This window comes from Cricetulus griseus, chromosome 2, assembly GCF_003668045.3.
Source record: "Cricetulus griseus strain 17A/GY chromosome 2, alternate assembly CriGri-PICRH-1.0, whole genome shotgun sequence".
In the NCBI taxonomy this organism is placed as follows: domain Eukaryota; kingdom Metazoa; phylum Chordata; class Mammalia; order Rodentia; family Cricetidae; genus Cricetulus; species Cricetulus griseus.
The window spans coordinates 435,600,598-435,618,616 of record NC_048595.1 but is presented as its reverse complement, the minus strand read 5'-3'; the positions used below and the strand labels follow the sequence as shown (position 1 = coordinate 435,618,616).

General features: G+C 38.1%; 1 protein-coding gene across 2 annotated transcripts in view; it reads left to right on the top strand.

The window, feature by feature from the left end:
- Sphkap (SPHK1 interactor, AKAP domain containing) overlaps window positions 1–18,019 on the top strand; it is a 109,969-nt gene that overhangs the window by 67,151 nt on the left and 24,799 nt on the right. For both annotated transcript variants that reach the window (XM_027397392.2, XM_027397394.2), the window contains exons 4-5: window positions 9,968–10,027; window positions 12,261–12,395. In XM_027397392.2, the coding sequence (XP_027253193.1) occupies window positions 9,968–10,027; window positions 12,261–12,395 (195 nt within the window). The remainder of the gene's footprint in view (window positions 1–9,967; window positions 10,028–12,260; window positions 12,396–18,019) is intronic.

Below are 18,019 nucleotides of genomic sequence, written 5' to 3'. Positions count from 1 at the left end.
CACCCACTCCCTCCCTTCCTACTCCCCCTGGAACCCATCCCCAGCCATTTTTAACTTACTGAGGCCAATTTTATGGTAGTGAATTAAGAGTGTGGTTGGGTATAGGGCCAAGCCTTGGAGCAAGGACATTTTGTCACTAACCTGAAACTTTAGCAAAACAGATATGAATTAGTATCCAGAGTGAATACAAAGGAAGATGAATGCCTCTATTTATTTCCATGGCTCCAGACTGGAGCCATAAGTTCTGTATTGAGTAACAAGCCAAAGAATTTTATTTGGTCCATTCATTCCAAATAAGCAATGTACTTATATACTTAAAATCCTTTGAACTTCAGAGAGTTTTAGACATCTCTTCAGTTCTGCCTACTTAATTGACTTTTCAGATCCAACTTTTAAAAATTTATTTTATTTGTGAGTGTGAGGTATATGCGTGTGTGTGTGTGTGTGTGTGTGTGTGTGTGTGTGTGTGTGTGTGTGTGTGTACAGATATGCTCAGCCCCCGTGGAAGGACAAAGACTTTTGTCAGGGTGGCTTTCTTCAGTTGTTTTTCCATATTATTAATTAATTAATTTGTTATTTTGAGACAAGGTCTCTCACTGACCCCGAAGCTTGTAATTTCTGCTAGGCTGACTGGCCAGTAAGATACTAGTATCCTCATATCTCCAACCCCAAATTACTGAGTAACAGGCCAGCACCATTCATGCCAGGCTTTCTCAAGGGTGCTGAGAATCCATCAGATTCAGATCTCATGTTTGTGTAGCAAGAACTTTTCCTGCTGAGACATCTCCCAGGAGCATCAGAATGGCCTTCAAATTTCTAGTTCAGGTTTTTTCTTGGATGTTGAGAACTCTGCCCCTCAGTATCCTCATGTTGTGCTGTGCTGTGCTTGTTATGAGGATGCAGCAAGCTGAAGCACAAGCATTGGGTTCAGGCCTTGGTATGAGGTGAAGCTTATCACTATTGTTGCTACAATTACTGATATTCTGCTACAGTAATGAGCCAGACCTATCAAAGATTCCTGTGATGCTGCATCTATGCATGCCTCTCCACACACAGCAGAGAGTTCTATTTGCATTTCTGCTAACATTAATGGTGCAGGGGCAAGAAAATGCTGAGCGTGTTTGTGGTCTGTTACTCTCAGATGTAGCTGTTCTTCATAAATATTTCATTTCACATCTTGTAGGTTGAACCTTGCAAAGTTTTACTTAACATGAAAGAAATTGAAAAGTGGCAATATTTAATAGTTCTTTCTTAAAGACTATAATTCTGAAATCAATGAAAGGGAATCTAATTATCTGTGTATTGGCATATGAAAGAAAAGGGGAGAAGAAGCATATATCCTATTCTTCATATTCCATGTCATCTGCATAGGAATTCTTCCCAACATGTGTTCACTATCCCTACTTTTTGTAGTTTGCTAAAACTACTAATTAAGGGACAGGGCCATCATATAAACCTAAGCATGTCCAAAGACAAACCCAGGGACCCATCTGCCACTGTGCCCTGATGTGGTTCAAAGGGGGGAGAACATTCCCACCATTAAGAACAACTTGTGATCCTGAGTATATACTAAAGAATCAATTGGCCTACAAGTCACTGACAGCATCTGGGCTTCCCTCCAATGTTCCATGGTGAAGCATAGAATTTATACATACTGAATAAATGATGAGCCTTCTGCTTGGGAAACACAGATTCCCAAGCTTTTAAAGATTTGAAGATAAGATGACTTTTCACTATAGGCCCTACTTATTCAATTATGTTTTGCTACTTTATCATAGATGTTCAGTAAGAGAGACTGTGGGGATATGGGTCATTGCTGGTTTCTGTGAGTCAGCCCACCACCTTGTCATTCTTTCTCTGGAGCATTCTAATTCAGATATAGTAGAGTTGGACCTTCGCACTAAAGACATCTGAAATAGTACCAAGTCATAATTTGAACAATACGTAAATAAGGTAACTTGAAGGATTTTGAGAGGTATTGGACCATCTAGTTTAATACGGCATTGGGTAGAAATTTTATGTTCTGGTCATTAACCCTTCAAGACCAGCTAGCAGCTTCCTACCCATCACATTCTGAGATCCTGGCCATCTAAGAAGAAACAGCCCCATATATTTTTACCCCACACTCCACATACCCTGGTCCCATGTACCAGAAATGAGTATTCCTGTGAAACTTGCTAGCAATTGCAGTGGCTTTCTGCAGCTTAAATATTATCACAGTAGATGAAGTAGAAGGCTGAGTGTGTGCCTGTCTGTGATTTGGGGGATTTACTCAGCCCAGAACTTTGTAAGCATTATGCAAGCTAAGCTACATTCCAAGATGTTGGAAGGTGGTGGTGGTGGTGGTTGTGGTGGTGGTGGTGGCGGCGGCGGCGGCGGCAGCGGTGGCAGCAGGAGCAGAACAGTGGTTGTGGTTTAGAGACAGGGACTCACTATGTAGCTTGGATTGGTCTTCATCATACTGCTATATAGCCTAGGCTAGAGTATTGGGGGTGCCTGGCAAGAAATCATCTTGAACAAAGTAACTGATGTGTTTTTGCAGAATATGAGGCCCCTCAGCATCATCCAAGTGTCTATACTATTTGATTGACTTTTCTTTATATGCAATAGCCTAGAACATGACTTGAGAGTTGAAAAGCCTTATCAAAATCCTATGCATGTTAGTAGTCTAAATAACCTCTAGGAAGGAAAAAATGATCAAAGTGAAGCCATGTCTACCACATTCTTTTTTTTCTTTACAAGTAAAGCTTCCAGGTACATACAGTTCCCAACAGAACTTGATTCATCACTTCCCACATTTGGGTATCCTTTGTTAAGACCATACCTTTCAGTAGGAAGAAGTACTAAGATTCTCACAGCCAAGATGAGTATGACACAGAACAGTCAAAGATCATCTTGTGTTTCCCAAATTCTCACTCAAAAAGTATTGTAAAATAAGCATTCCCTTGATAAGAAACCAAGGGTCTAAGAATGGACTGTAAAATGGATTATTTTCTCACAATGAAATATTCTTCAGTAAAATCAAATGAAATACTGATCCACACTTGTTACAGTTGAACTAAAAACATTATATTAGCCAATCATAATAAAGCCATACATTGTATATTTGCATTTACATTACTAAATGTTCAGAATAGACAACTCTGTGAAAAACATAAAATAGTTGAGTACTTACTTAGGACTGTGGAAGGAATATTGTAAAAAATGACATTTGATTGCCAACTAATAGTTTCTTCTGAGGAATATATATCAAAACTAACAGAAGATGCCTTGTGGCTTCCTCTGTTGCTCTCTGCCATGAGACAAGGACCTTCAGTGAAGCAACCTCATCATTTCAGCTAGGTAGGTAGACCAGAAACCTCTCAGGATATGTCCATTTCCTCCTTCCAATTCTGGGGTTACAGACACGAGCAGTCATGTCTGGATTTTTGTAGGTGGATACTGGGGATTTGAACTCAGGTCTTTATGCTTGAAGAGCAAATTTTCTTAACCCACAGAGCCATGTCCCCATGCTCTTTTACCATTTTATTTGTATATTCACAGAGCAAAAATTTCAAGCAGATTGAATCCAAACAATCACCTACAATCCACTTTTCAAAAATATTTTTAAGCTTCCAGTAGAATTGATTCTATGTGTGGTTAGTTAAAATATCTATGTCTTTGACTTGTCTATAGCTTCCACTGTGTGTTCCATCACAAACTGCTCAAATTCCTCTTTCAAATGTATTTTTAAAATTTTTACAGTAAAAGGAAGCAAATAAGTTTGACAGCCTTGAGTATAAATAAAACTTGCTTTTTGTATGATTGCTACAATTATTTTGAAGCAATAACTGTATACAAACGCAATATCATCCCAAAGAGTCAAGTGTCCCAGAATGGCTGACAACATGACAGCATGCAACACTGATGGAAAAGTTTTCCTTTTGGTATCATCAGCCTAAACTACTAATCAGAGAAAATGTGACATTTTAAGAGGATAAATTGGGTCCAGGGTCCTGCATCTAGCAGACATCTTTTGCTTGCAGAAAGAAGACTGTTTTTTTCCTTTGAAAACATTGTAGGGATCAGCATTTTGATACTGTCAAATTAAGGGATCTTGTCATAGCTCCCATGGGCAGATGGCTGCATTGTTCAAAGCAGCTGAAAGGAGCTGGTTGTCTTCAAAAATAAACACTAAGTATATGTTTGTCATAAACAACCTTCAAATGTCTAAATCTTAAAGGCAATTTGACATCCTGCTTTTAATGAACTGTTCATGAGAACCATCTCTACATGAATAAAAGTTTTAGCTGACTTCAAGAGACATGGAAAAATTCCTAGAAGAGAAAGTCAAAGATGCAATCTCCTGGCTAAAATCCCTGTTGTCATCAAGCTTTCTGCCAGTAATTGCTCATGGCAAGTACACAGCAGGATGGTTTCTCCTTACCATTGCATTTGCCTATCTGAATAGTCTAACTTGTTGGCTGGAATTAATGCAAAGCAAACTAAAACTGTCCAAACACAATATAGATTTAATACTGACAGCCATCACCAGTTCTTATGTGTTCTTAATTAAATCTCAAGTTCAAACTCATTTTTAACCTGATAAAACATTACTGGTTTCATCTGACTTCATCTGTAAAATCGTTTGTCTCACAAAAGTTTTGATCTGTAGTCCAATTAAATTTATTTTATAGCACATTGTTTGAGTAGATCTTAATGTCACCTCTTTCTCACATCAGGCTTTCACTACACACAAAAAATTTGCATACTAGACAACACATTTCATAGGCATGGCTATGTGAGTCTATATCCCCATTCCTGAGGCTAGAACAGAGCTAGGGTGTGGGAATGGAAGACACATGAGGGTCGGGGTCAAGGTGCTCACTGGAAACCAGCATAGATGAAAACACTGAAAAAAAAGGTAAGTTTCAGGTTCACTAAAAGACCCTTTATCAATGGAAAAAGCATAGAAAAACAGAAGAAAAGCAATATGTTCACCTTGCATACACACACACACACACACACACACACACACACACACACACACACTTGAGATTGCTTGCCTAAATAATCCATACTAAAAAACAGCATATTGTCTATGAACATAGTTTTTCTATATATAAAAATAACTTTGAAGAATATTTTAGTTGAAATTTTAGAAAGATCAGATCACAGCATGGCATTGTTCTCTTGCTGACATTTATTCCCACAGTTTCTGTACTAACACCAAGTACATCAGGACAAGCTAAGAGACAATGGAACAGCATATAAATATAACTTTAAGAGTCCAACCATGGAGGCAGCATTACTGAGCATGCTGAGGGAGAGCAGTGTCTGCTCTCCCTTGGGAAATTGTTTCAATCTTGTTCAGCCAATTGCAAGCAGCAGATATATATATATATATATATATATATATATATATATATATTTACACAGACACAAGCAAATGTGCATTCTATGTGAAGAGTAAGCATCTTGAGTTCCAAGAAAAACATGACTGCCTTTAATGTCTCTCCATTACCAGTTATTGTTCTCAAAATCTTGTTTGTTTGCTTGCTTGCTTGCTTGCTTGCTTGCTTTGCCCTTGCCTGTAGCAAATCTTCATATGTAGAAGGGGAGAGCTAGTCTAAGTACTTTACATCATTGCCAGTTGCTAGGTTAATGTTCCTCCAGTTGATTCTCGTATGAGGTCTCCACCTTTCTCCCATCCTTGTTATAAAACAGCTGTGTTGTGGCCCCTTTAGTTCATCACTTAAATCAGGAGAGGTGACTGTGGCATGGTATCTACATCCTGTGGTGTACTTACCACCTGAGACAGGGCTTCCACTTAATTCATTGATTCATTCACAGTGGACTGGAAGATTGCTAAGCAGTTAAGAATACTTGTTTTTCTTTCAGAGGACCAGAGTTTAGTCTCCATCACCCATATACATTTCAGAATGGCCTGAAAATCCAAGAGCAGGTGGATTACACTGATCTCCAAGGGTACCCAATCTCAGTTGCACACACACACACACACACACACACACACACACACACACACACACACACACACAAATAAAACACTTAAAAAGAAAGAATTCGATAAGCATCTACCAAGTGCTAGGCACTATACTATGATAAGAACTGAAAACATGACTGAGGAGCAGTGCCTGGCTCATGCACACATCTGATAAAAGACAAAGGAAGATAGACCACGTTCAAGGAAAAGGAAATTCTGTAAACATAATCAGCTTTTGCCAGCAACTCCTTCCTGGGCTCATGTGGCATACTGGGGTTTGCTCACTCTAGTATTTCATGGAGAATCAAATGCTCTGTAGCATTTTATCAGGTAAGGAGATGAGCCAGCACCAGAGTTATGCATTGATGCCCACTAGCTGTATCTCCTGCATCTGCATCTGCCTCCCCAGCCCCCAACCCCCCCCACCACAAAATGTTCTCCAGCCTGAAGAACTGGAACACAAAAATCCCTTGACTTTCACAATTTCGTCACACAGAACTAGTTTAACCATACCCTCCAAAGAACTTCTTCTTACTGAAAGTTTCCATCACAAGATGTCAGTCAAATTGGGAAATATCCAATGCTCTCTCAGCACTTGTGATGCAATGAGTGTAACATAAAATGTTGATTTCCTCTTTCATTCTACTCCTTTAAAATGCTAGAAGATGCCTGGAGTTTTCACTACATCAGAATAAAGGACTTCTGCTCAGAAGTTCTACTTCTTGGGTCTTCAGAGCCCTGGCTTCTCCTCCCCTTGAGCTTAATGCAAAGCCTCTCGCCAGATTGCTCAGTGGATGTAGATCATGGAAAGATCACCCATTTCTTATAGGAACTTTCCCGTTGTGTTCACCTAAAATCTGTCTTCTCTGGAATGCCTGACTGGCCCAATGCTTCCAGCATCCTTCTCCCATCCACATAGCCCTTCACCTTTACTCATCTCATAATGTTGCTCCTCATTTTAGGATGTGTTCTACTTCCAGGTACCTAGTTCCACAAGAACAAGAAGAGCACCGTGTGTTGTCTGTATTCTGAGCACACAGGCCAAAGATCATATACCTTAAAAAGGATGAGTTCTTGGTCTCTCCAAACTTGCTACTCCATACCTACAATTTTCCATCTCTTCTGTACTGTTACTTAAGGGTCAGCATGGATGGATGACAGAATCCCAAGGAAATAACCCAAAGTAACAGGAAGATAGATTTGTAAACAGCAATCCAATCACATGGGCAATTTAAACAAGAAGCAGATAACTATAAAACTGTCATGGCTGTGTTTGCAAAGCTCTTTGAATATACAGAGGTCCTACTTCCAAATCCCTGGACTAGGGACAAGAAGCATTCTCAAATGATTATATTGCAAATTTTCAAAAGGTAGCTATTTTAACTACAATTTCTATTCAGATTTTCAATATATCTTGTTTTACTCCTAAACTTTTCCCAGGCATTTGTGAGGTCTGACACTAGAGAAATTGGATGGAATTATAATTATGAGATACAGTCTATGTGGCTTTAGGCTATTTCATATACACTTAAAGTATCTGTAGCCACCTGAAAGAAGGAATCACTCACAGGGATATTCTTGCCATAGAAAGAGACAAATCAGCCAAACACTGTGACATGATAAAGTCATATCAGAGATCATAATCATGTTAATACACATTCCACTTCTCAATACTTCAAGCACAAGGCTGCAGTGATCAGAGCTAGCCTATGTAGAATTTCCCAGCCATCAGCCATGAAAAATATGAATACAAAATTGGTTTTTCAGTGATGCTCAGTCAACCCAAAGTCTTCTCTGGGAAGGCATTTACCCACCACTACAACATCAATATTTATAAATGAACTATGTATTTTTCTTTTGTTCATCAGAATCTAACAAAAATTATTATTCCAAGTTCTTGTGTTTAAAAGAACAAAATCATAATAAAATATAAGTAGCAATACTGTAATAGCTCAAACATGAAAGGAATTGTGTGACAGCCCCCCCACTAAAATGGAAATTAAAAAAGAGTGTAAGGTTTTATAAATATGAATTTGAGTAGCTGAAAATATTAACTAAACCATATAAAAACATTGCTGGGTTATGTCTTTACTCTCAGTGGAGAAGATACAATCCTAAAACTGCTGCCAAAATAGAAGTTAGTAAAGAATATATAATCAGAAATTAATGGAAGAGTGTTATAGGGGAGAATATTAGGTAATTAAAATACTATCTTTCTGGAGGTTTTCAAAGTTTTCACATTTGAAAGGTTTTCTCCTCCCCTCTCTCAGTATATGTGTGGTGGTCCTCATATTCCACTTTTGAGACAGTGCCTGCTGTTTCTTCTCTCTAACTGGACCAGGATCTTCTGGGAATTCTCCTGTCTCTGTGTGCAATCTCACCCTAAGGGTGATGGGACTACATATACACATTACTTCATCTAGCTATTGGATTCTGAGGCTTTGAATTTAAGCTTCTGTCACAAGCTATGTACCCACTGAAACATCTTAACAGCACCTACATTTGAATTTCATTCATATTTTATTTACAAAAGGATATTTGTTTTCATATCTAATAAAATCTTGCTATTCCATTTCTTGAATAAATTGTCCCTTAATATGAAAATCAGTGTATATATGTGTGTATGTTTATATAGTATATATTAAGTCCTAAAAATCCTTACTCAGCATCCTACTGCAAGATACAGAAACAAAAATAGTCCATGCTATATATAAGCAGGTTGTTGACATACATCAGCAAAATGTCACAATGTCATATCACAGCCCACTGTGGATGAGCAAGCTTATCTTCTTAAAACCGAAGTTGCATTGGTGGGCAGATAATCACTAGGCTAGGTGGCTTTCACTGGGCTCTGTTTTTCCTTTTCCCACTGTGATACTCGATAATGAGAGTTTCGTGATGTGCCTGGGAAAGGTAATGACCTTTTAAAGATCAGTGGAGAATTGTAAATTAATTCAACATCTGCAGTGCTGACAGTGTGGTATCAATACCCTTGAGCACTAATGGATATTGAGCCAATTTTCCAAGGTCAAAGTTCCAATTACTGTGCAAATCCTCAAGTGGTTCTAGATTGTGAACCATTTCTGTCTTCCATCTACTGTGCTTGCATTGCATTATCTGTGAAGGGACACATACCCCATGACTCCCAGTTTTCCATTCAGAGTGTCCTGAGGAAATAGAGCTTGAATAAAAATGCAGGAGCATCTCATGGCCTTTTGTCTCCCTAATACCCAACAAGCTGTTTGAAAAAGTACCTACTATACCACAGAAGGCAATGTGGGGGGTCATAAGAGCCCATAAATCTTGGGAAAATCTCTCATCTGGAAGCAGAGCAGTAGTGGTCTGTTTCATGTTCCAGCAGAGCATAAATCATGCTGGCTTCTAAGGCCTTCAGTTGTGAACAATTCTTTTCTTTTAATCTCAAAAAGAAAAGGGTGGATTATGAGAAACAGTGACCTTGTAGAAAGCAACTGAAATCAGACGGCCCCACAGGTCTGCCTAGTAAGATTGCACATGTTAATAAAATTCTGATGATGCTCTTTGTTTTACATATTCAAATCAAGATTTTAAGAATAAAAACATTTGGAAGATTTTGGTGAATATAAAACCTCATTCCTGTCATCTCATTTGACATAATCAAACTGGGGCTCAGAGCATTACAGGTCTCTTTGCTTGGTTTCTTTTGTTTTCTTTTCTATTTCATGGGATTCGATAATAATAACCTGAAGATTTTTCTGTGACTCAGAATTGCTCAACTATGTTGGTCTATGAAAGGAAGACATTTGCCATGACAATTTAGACATGAGAGAAGGGAGCTGGAAATCTTTGTAGAGACCCAAAAGTGAAGTGATGGCCTCTATGTCAAACTATATAAAATTCCTAAGACTATAAAACAATTTCTACAGTTGTATGTGTGTTAGGATTTTTTTTCTAACAGGATGGATAGATTCTTCACATAATTGATGGTTTTGTTTTCTTTTTCAGGTCTGCTTTGTGAATCTGGATGTAAACAAGGATGCCTGCAGCACAGACCACCTGCAGCAGGTAAGAGCTGGATCTGGAGCCCTCCAGGAGCCTGTGAGGGAGGCTAGACTCTGTGTGTGATGCTCTTCTGTAGAAGTGTAGATGGCTTCATCCCTGCCCATTTCCCTGACCTCGTCCTGCAGCTTTTCAGGCTTTTGCACTGTTATATGTTTGAGAGTCCTTTTCTCTGTCCACAAAACTGTTCAGGGAGGTACCTCCCCTCTCGAATCAGCATCCTAATGTGACTGTTCTGTCCTTCGCTTTCATGCCACATTCTGGCATGCCTTTTCCTAGGTGTCTTATAATTCAGGTGGAGGTAGTCACCCCCTTCCTCTGGTTCTCAAGATTACTATTGCCCATTCTGTCCATCAAATCTTGTCTCAACTGTGTTTTCATTGTCTAACCCTCATCATGGAGCTTTAGTATTTTTCACCTCATAACAGCCAATGTCCCCAAGCTCATCAAAAGTTGAGTCCTGGTGTGTATCATTGGCTGCATTAACCTGTTGAATGTCTGTTCAGGTCTTTAGAAGCTGAGCATGCCTGTGGTACAGCAAAAAGAATTCAGTAATGTCACAGTTTGTCACTACAGACCCAAAGCTGAGAGGTTGATCTCATTTGCTATAACAGCATATTGGCAGTTGGATTATCACACAACAATACACACATGCTTCACCCAGTTGATACTAGGAGCTCAGTTATTCAGGACCCAGTCACAGTACATGCAGAACCTGAGATTACTTGGTGATCCTATATACTTTTCTTGGTATAATTGAATCATGTTACTCACAGGGATTACTCACTACAAACTTTCATCAGGATCCAAATATTGTTCCCTGTGTAGCACAATTTCAAAAGAAATTGTGCAAATAACTTTATTGGATGGAGTTATAATGTAGAGTCCTTCAGAGATAGGACAGAGAGGGGGGAAGCAAAGTCCCATCGTAATAACTGTGCCCTCATAATCTGTGGAATTATTTAAGAGAGTTTCCAGTAATGGCTTCAACTCATACAGATGGTATGATTTGTACAAGTTACCACTTTCTAGGCCAAAGGCTACTGATGAATATATGAAAGTAATTGTGGCATCTCATCCACACAGGGTTTTGTTAAGGATTAAATGGAATAGGATGTCACATACACAGACTTTACCAAACTGCTTAGAACATGGTTAAAGCAAAATCAGTACTGGATGTGATTTTTTATTATTGAGTTTATTGGAACAGAAGATTACTAGTAAAGTAAATCCTTTAATTCACACTTTAAAAGGAAAAAATATTTCCAAACCAGTGTTTATTCCTATTGTGTAATGGTATTTGCCAAATGTTCACTATGGAAAATTCAAAACCAGAGTTTTCTTAAGCTTAAATTTTCTATTCCAATCTTAATTCTTATTATGTAATTTCAAAGAGTTTCTATTCTAGATTTCAGTGTTTTTCTTGTTGTTTGTTGGTTTGGTTTGGTTTGGTTTTTCGAGACAGGGTTTCTCTGTGTAGCTTTGGAGGTTGTCTTGGAACTCACTCTGTAGACCAGGCTGGCCTCAAACTCACAGAGATCCGCCTGCCTCTGCACCCAGAGTGCTGGGATTAAAGTTGTGAGCCTCAACACCCGGAAGATTTCAAGTTTTTAAATATGTTTTTATATTTTGAGATTATAAAATGATTACATCATTTCCTACCTTCCCTCTCATTCCTCAATTCCTCCCAAGCACATCTCTTTTTTATTGCTGTTGATGATGGTGGTAGTGGTGTGTGTGTGTGTGTGTGTGTGTGTGTGTGTGTGTGTGTGTGTGTGTGTTATGTTTTCAGGAATGACCATTTGGTATCAGTTGTGTTCTTCCCTGGGGAGGACTATTTATTTATCCTGCTTTCAGCATTCCTTAGTTGCCTGCAGTCCTATATTGGGTTGAGGCCTCCTGAGCTTTCTCCCTTCGGTGTTATTAGCACATATATTGGTGTCATCCTTGTTCACGTCAGGTGTAGGCAGCCATAAGGGTCACACTTCATGGGTAGCTTCTCTGACATTTCTAGGAGAAATAATCCCACAGCAAACTTCTTGGTCCTCTGCTTCCCACGGTTTTTCTGCCTTCCTCTTCTACAATGATCCCCGAGCCTTTGGTTGTGTTGTAATGATCTATAGACTAAACAGTCAATTATCTATATTCTAAATAATATTCTTTGCATATGGAACAGTTTGAAAGTACTGTTTTAGAGGTATAAAGGAATCCTCTGAACTAACAAAATCTTATCCCACAGAAACTGCTCAATGTTTCACCAGACCTTCCAAAACTCATCAACTCCATGAATGTCCAACAACCGAAAGAAAATGAAATTGTCCTCCTAAGTGGGTTAGCCTCTGGGAACCTCCAGGCAGATTTTGATGTTTCACAGGTAAGGAACATAGTTCCCAATCAACTATTCACTCAGTGATAAACTTTTCTGTGGTCAAATAGATACAACTCCAAAACAGATGCAATGTGTGAGCTTTAGTAGAAGAGCCAACAAGGACTCTTCTTATCTCTGCTTCTCCCAAATAGCAGCACTCAGAGCTTGACAGATTTTTCCCTCTGCATCAGTTATCAGATCTGCAGTGTTGTTTCTCTGGGGCTTAAGCAGATCCTGGGTTATTCCACTTTCTCTTCTACAAAGCCTAGCTAAATATTCAAGATCAGAATTTTCTACCCTTTTAGGAACAAGTCTAGAATTCTAGTATATATCATATGATTATGGCACCATCCAATAGTATCATTCTTCTGGGACATATTTGCTCCTTAAGAAATACCAAAATAGCCAAGATTGTAAGTAAGGAATATGACTTCTGGGATGGAAATGCGGAAGTATGCTCAGCCCAGGGAATAAAATCCCAGAAGAAAGAATGCCATTAAAAATAAAGTAGGAATGGAAATATTATATATTCCGATATATTCCTCTTTGCTGTTATACAAACCATCACAACACTACTTTGAAGAATGAATTTAAGACTTTTTAGTCACTTTGCAAGAAAAGTACTCACAAGGTATGTTTTGATAGCATATACAACAATTCAAAATTAAGCTGGTGAGCATTTGTTGTGCACCAAAATATCAGAAGCCCAGAGAGCCAGCCTTTATCCAGTCTTGACTCCAGAGACTTAGCACAGATCTCTACCCAGTCTATTTGAATTTTCTAATTGAGACATCAATATAATAATATTTTTCATTATCTGGATTTCTGGGGGGTATTGAGAAATGGCTCTAAGGGTACTTAGGTACCTAAGGGTACTTAGGTACCCTTTGTAGTGAGCAAACCAATGATGATCAGAAAAAAAAATTCAATTTGAAAGTTGTAAGTATTTTTACAATAGGCACCTATTTCCTCTGCCTTCTGTGCCAAAGAATGATCTGAGACCCAGTTAAAGGTCTATATCTACAGAGAAGTTCCTTAATATCACAAAGTAAGCTCTAACTAGTTCTGGAATCCAAAACCTGAACGGGGAGCAAGCACTGCTTACTGACCCTTGGCCTGACCACATATCTGCACACTAGTGTGATTATTTTTACTAACAAAACAAGAACCCCATAGGACATAATATTTACATCTTGTCAGTCAGAAAAACAATATTCCTGAACAGCCACCAGTTGGGATTTGAACCTGAAAGATTCGGATCTTTCTCAACCTGGATTTACCTGTCTATGAAGCAGAATAAATTCATTTCTACTTTGGAGAATCGACTTGAGAAATGAAATTTTTAAGAAGCACATTATTCAAAATGAATTTTAATTTTGTTAGGAAAAAAGAACAAAATTATAAGAAATCCAACATCCTACAAAAAATTGAAACTATTTTTTCTCTCAAATATCCTCTTAAATAAGATGAGCTACTTTATATTAAAATTGCAACATTTTAATAATGACTCTTTAAACAATAAATCAATCAATGAATAGGAATACTTTATGGCTTAGTAATCATATATTCTTGATTCTGAAGCTAACAACAAGGCTTGTAAATATAAATTTATGTGATTTCCACATAAATTATATAGTATTGTTTTAAATATATAGAAATAATTGAGAACTTTATTCCTATCTACCTTATAATAGTAGATCATTTTTACTGATGTTCTTAACTATAGTTAGTATTGACAATTTTACGTGTTATTGAGAGGCCCCAATTTTCTTCTCCCACATCCAAGAAAATTGATACTGACATTAATTGGACCTGACCTTGAATTGAAGTTGGTAGTCTTTGATTAACCTTAGTTAAGATTCTTAATTAAACATGACTGGAAGGGCTGGAAAGAAAAAAATAGATGACTGAAAACAGACTTAAGCACACAGGGAATTATGGTTTCATATAAGTAAGCAAACACAGGGAGTAGAAGAGATGAAAGGGCATGAACCATGTTGACGGGATATGGATATTCCTTATAGCCTCTTTCCTGCTTTCTCTCTGTAGGTCCTATTAATCAGACACAAGAAGACATTATCCTTTTGTGTCCCAGTTAACTAAAACTAACACTTCAGGCAGTTCTCCAATATTTCATTGAGTGAGTTCTTTTGGTTCTCATGTGTTCTATATTCATTTTTTCACCAGTCACTCTCATTTGAGGAATGTACTGTTAAGACTGGCCAGACATGATTCATCCCTGAACTCAGAGATAAACTTCCTGTGAATTTCTCAAACAGTAAACGATGAAGAAAATTCTGTCTCACAGAATATGAAGACAAAGGCAGTAAATTATGGCCACCAAAGACGCAAAGCTGTTCCTTGGGATTTGTGAGGGTAGAATTACCAATAACTCATTAAATATCACATAGTAAAGAATGTTCAATGTCAATCATGGTGTTACATGCTACTACAGTCCCCACTATCTGGGAGGCTGACATGGGAGGACCACTGGAGGCCTGGAGTTTGAGACCCATATGATGAGAACTCCATGTCAAAGAACAAACAAAATGTTCAGTTTGTGTATCCTTTTACCTACAAGCTATCAATGCTTGTCTGTAAGGTGTATCATTTACATCTCATAATTCCTTTCTATTAGACTGTTCATTATTTATCCTGCATCACTTTACCTCTCTGCAGATTCCCAGGTCTTCCCAAAGCTGATTTTTGCAGATACCACATCACATGTTTTAATAAGTCAGAAAAAAATGGGAGCAGCATCAACACTGAACCCCATCTTGGCCATCATAGCAAGTACCTCCTTTTTTGTTGTTTTGCTTTTATTTTTTATTTTATTTTATTTTTTGGTTCTTTGAGACAGGGTTTTTTATTTAAATTAGAAACAAGCTTGTTTCATATGTCAGTCGCAGTTCTTTCTCTCTCCTCCTCCTTCCCTGTCCCCCACCAACCAGCCTATGCCAACCTCTTTTTGCTCCCCAGGGAGGGTGAGGCCTCACCCTCCATTGGTGATCTTCAAAGTCTGTCATATCATTTGGAGCAGGACCTAGACCCTCCTTCGTGTGTCTAGGCTGAGAGTATCCCTTTATGTGGAGTGGGTTCCCAAAGTCCATTCATGTACTAGGGATAAATATTTAAAGATATTCTGTGATTTTCTTCTTTGCCCCCTATTAAAATTGGCAGTCTGTTAAACCATATATAAAGATGTAGAGACTGGTAGAAACTGTATGCTGGATTAGCAGAGAAATCTAAACAAGTCATCTTTAGAGATGGCCTAACAATACACTGATGACTTACAAAGTGACTAGTGTTTGTCCATGCTGGGAATACAGTCATGAGCAAGTTAAGCACCTGGCTCTTGGGAAGCACCCTTATAGTCATTTGCTGGAACCTTACTGTCTATGTGTATTATTAAGTATATATGAGTACATGCCCAACAGTCCTCATGCATACATCTCAAAGCACTAATGAACATGTACTGTGATCATCTAAGAAGAGTAATAATAGGAAAAAATTTCAATAACCAGTAGTACATAAAATACTAAGTAAAATTACTTACTTTCAGCTCCTGTTTGTTTTCTTTTGCTACAATAAATACCATGAACAAAAGCATCTTATGGAGGATATGGTTAAGGTTTTAGCTTACACATATAGGTAACAGTCGATCATTGAAGGACATTAGAGCAGGAACTAAAGCAGAAACCACAGAAAAATGCTACTCACCATCTCACACCCTTATGTTTCTTATACAACCCATGTTCAGCTGCCTAGGGATGGTGCCACCCACAGTAGGCTAGAGCCTCTCTCATCAGACAGTCTTTCACTTATATGCTCACAGGCCAATCTGATTGAGGCAGCTCACTTGGGGTTACCTATTCTCAGGTGACTCAAGTTTGTGTCAAGTTGACAATAAGAGCTAACTGGGACACTTGGCTATGGAAGCAGATGTATTGAGAAGCTTATCATATATGCAGTCATCTCCATTCCTGTGCTTGTCCTTCCTATGAGATGAGATGAGGATATAATTAACTGTACATGTATGGGTTTGCAAAGGCCCAGGTGTGGCCTCTCTTCTTTTCAAACGTCACACAAGTTTCCACCTTCTATGGATACTAAGTATTTCTTGTTTGGACCAAGCAACCATGAGGATAAAGAGTACCACAAACCTAGTGTACCACAAACCTGAATTGCCTTGCTGGCTCTTCCACTGTGTACTTGTCTAGTTTGAAAGGAAGAGTTTGATATTTTTGGCTCTATTTTCTTGTCTGTAAAGGAACCATAGGTCACCAGCCTCATAAATATATAGACCACATTGGAATTAGCAAGATTTGAAAAGCAGTAATTCTCAACCTGAGGGTTATGATTCCCTTGGGTTCACATAATAGACATTTATATTGCTATTCATAAGTTACAAAATTACAGTCATGAAGTAGCAATGAAAATAATTTTATGGTTGGAGTTCATCAAAACATGAAGAACTGTCTTAAAGGGTGGCTGCATCAGGAAGGTTCAGAACCACTATGTAAAGAAAGTATCATAAAATTATGTGATATGTATTGCGCTATATTTTTTGCTTTTACAACTCTTAGATTTTTATTTATTTTAAAGAGATTGTTAAGAAAGTACACTTTCATTCTAAAATTTTCAAATCTCTTTAATGATGCTCAATTAATAAAAAATCTTTACTTAAATCTATCTCAGAGTATTCCTGGTTCACATTGCTTTGTTAATGTCTCTTGGATTCCTGATAACATTTATGTTGCACACTTAATTTGAATAATATTATGTAGCCAATAAGAAATTATCTGGGCCCAGAACTATGACTAGTCCACATGATTCTAGTTAATATTCTCTTTACTATCAACAGACATTGTGAGCTGCCTTTTATGGTAACTGTCTGGCTGTCCTGTTTTGTACCTCACAATGTACTTCGTGTCTAACAGTCAGAAGATGTCTGGTAATTTTCAAGTTAGCGGGTTGTGTCTAAGTTGAGAAGAAATGAAATTAATTCAGAGGAAAGAAGGAGTTAATTGTTATTTACCACTTGGGATGAAAAACTACAGGTTTGTGGGCTCAGTAAAAGCAACACACCAGTGCATCTCCAAGTCCATGCATGTTACTTCCTTGAAGAAGCATGCCGCTACTTAGTGTAACTAGGTTAAAGTCTGAAATTACACATTTCTGAAGAGCACCCAAAAAAGGCTGAGACTTCCAGTTCACACCCCACACTTTGAAATGCAAGGCTGTGTGCCACCATCCTTGAGAAACAGCTCAAATCACAAATGCACATGGCTAAATTCTATCCCTGCAATTTAGGAATTCCTGAACCCTTATGCAAATGGTTGACTTCTTTATTTTAAGAGCATCGTTTCTACAATTACTCTAGTTACAATATTCAACCAAAAGTTCACATGTAACGGACAGATAGGCAAAAGTTAAACTACTTCAGGAGCTAGCATGTGGGCATCCATGTGTATGTATCCTTTTGTGTGGCTTTGTGCTCCCTACTAATAAACACACTAGCATTAGACCCAATTAATGCCAGCCACAGAAGAGCATAGGATTGAAATGTCCTTTTTAAAAGTGGCCATTCACACATAAAATATTTATTCCCAAACATCTCTAATTCCACT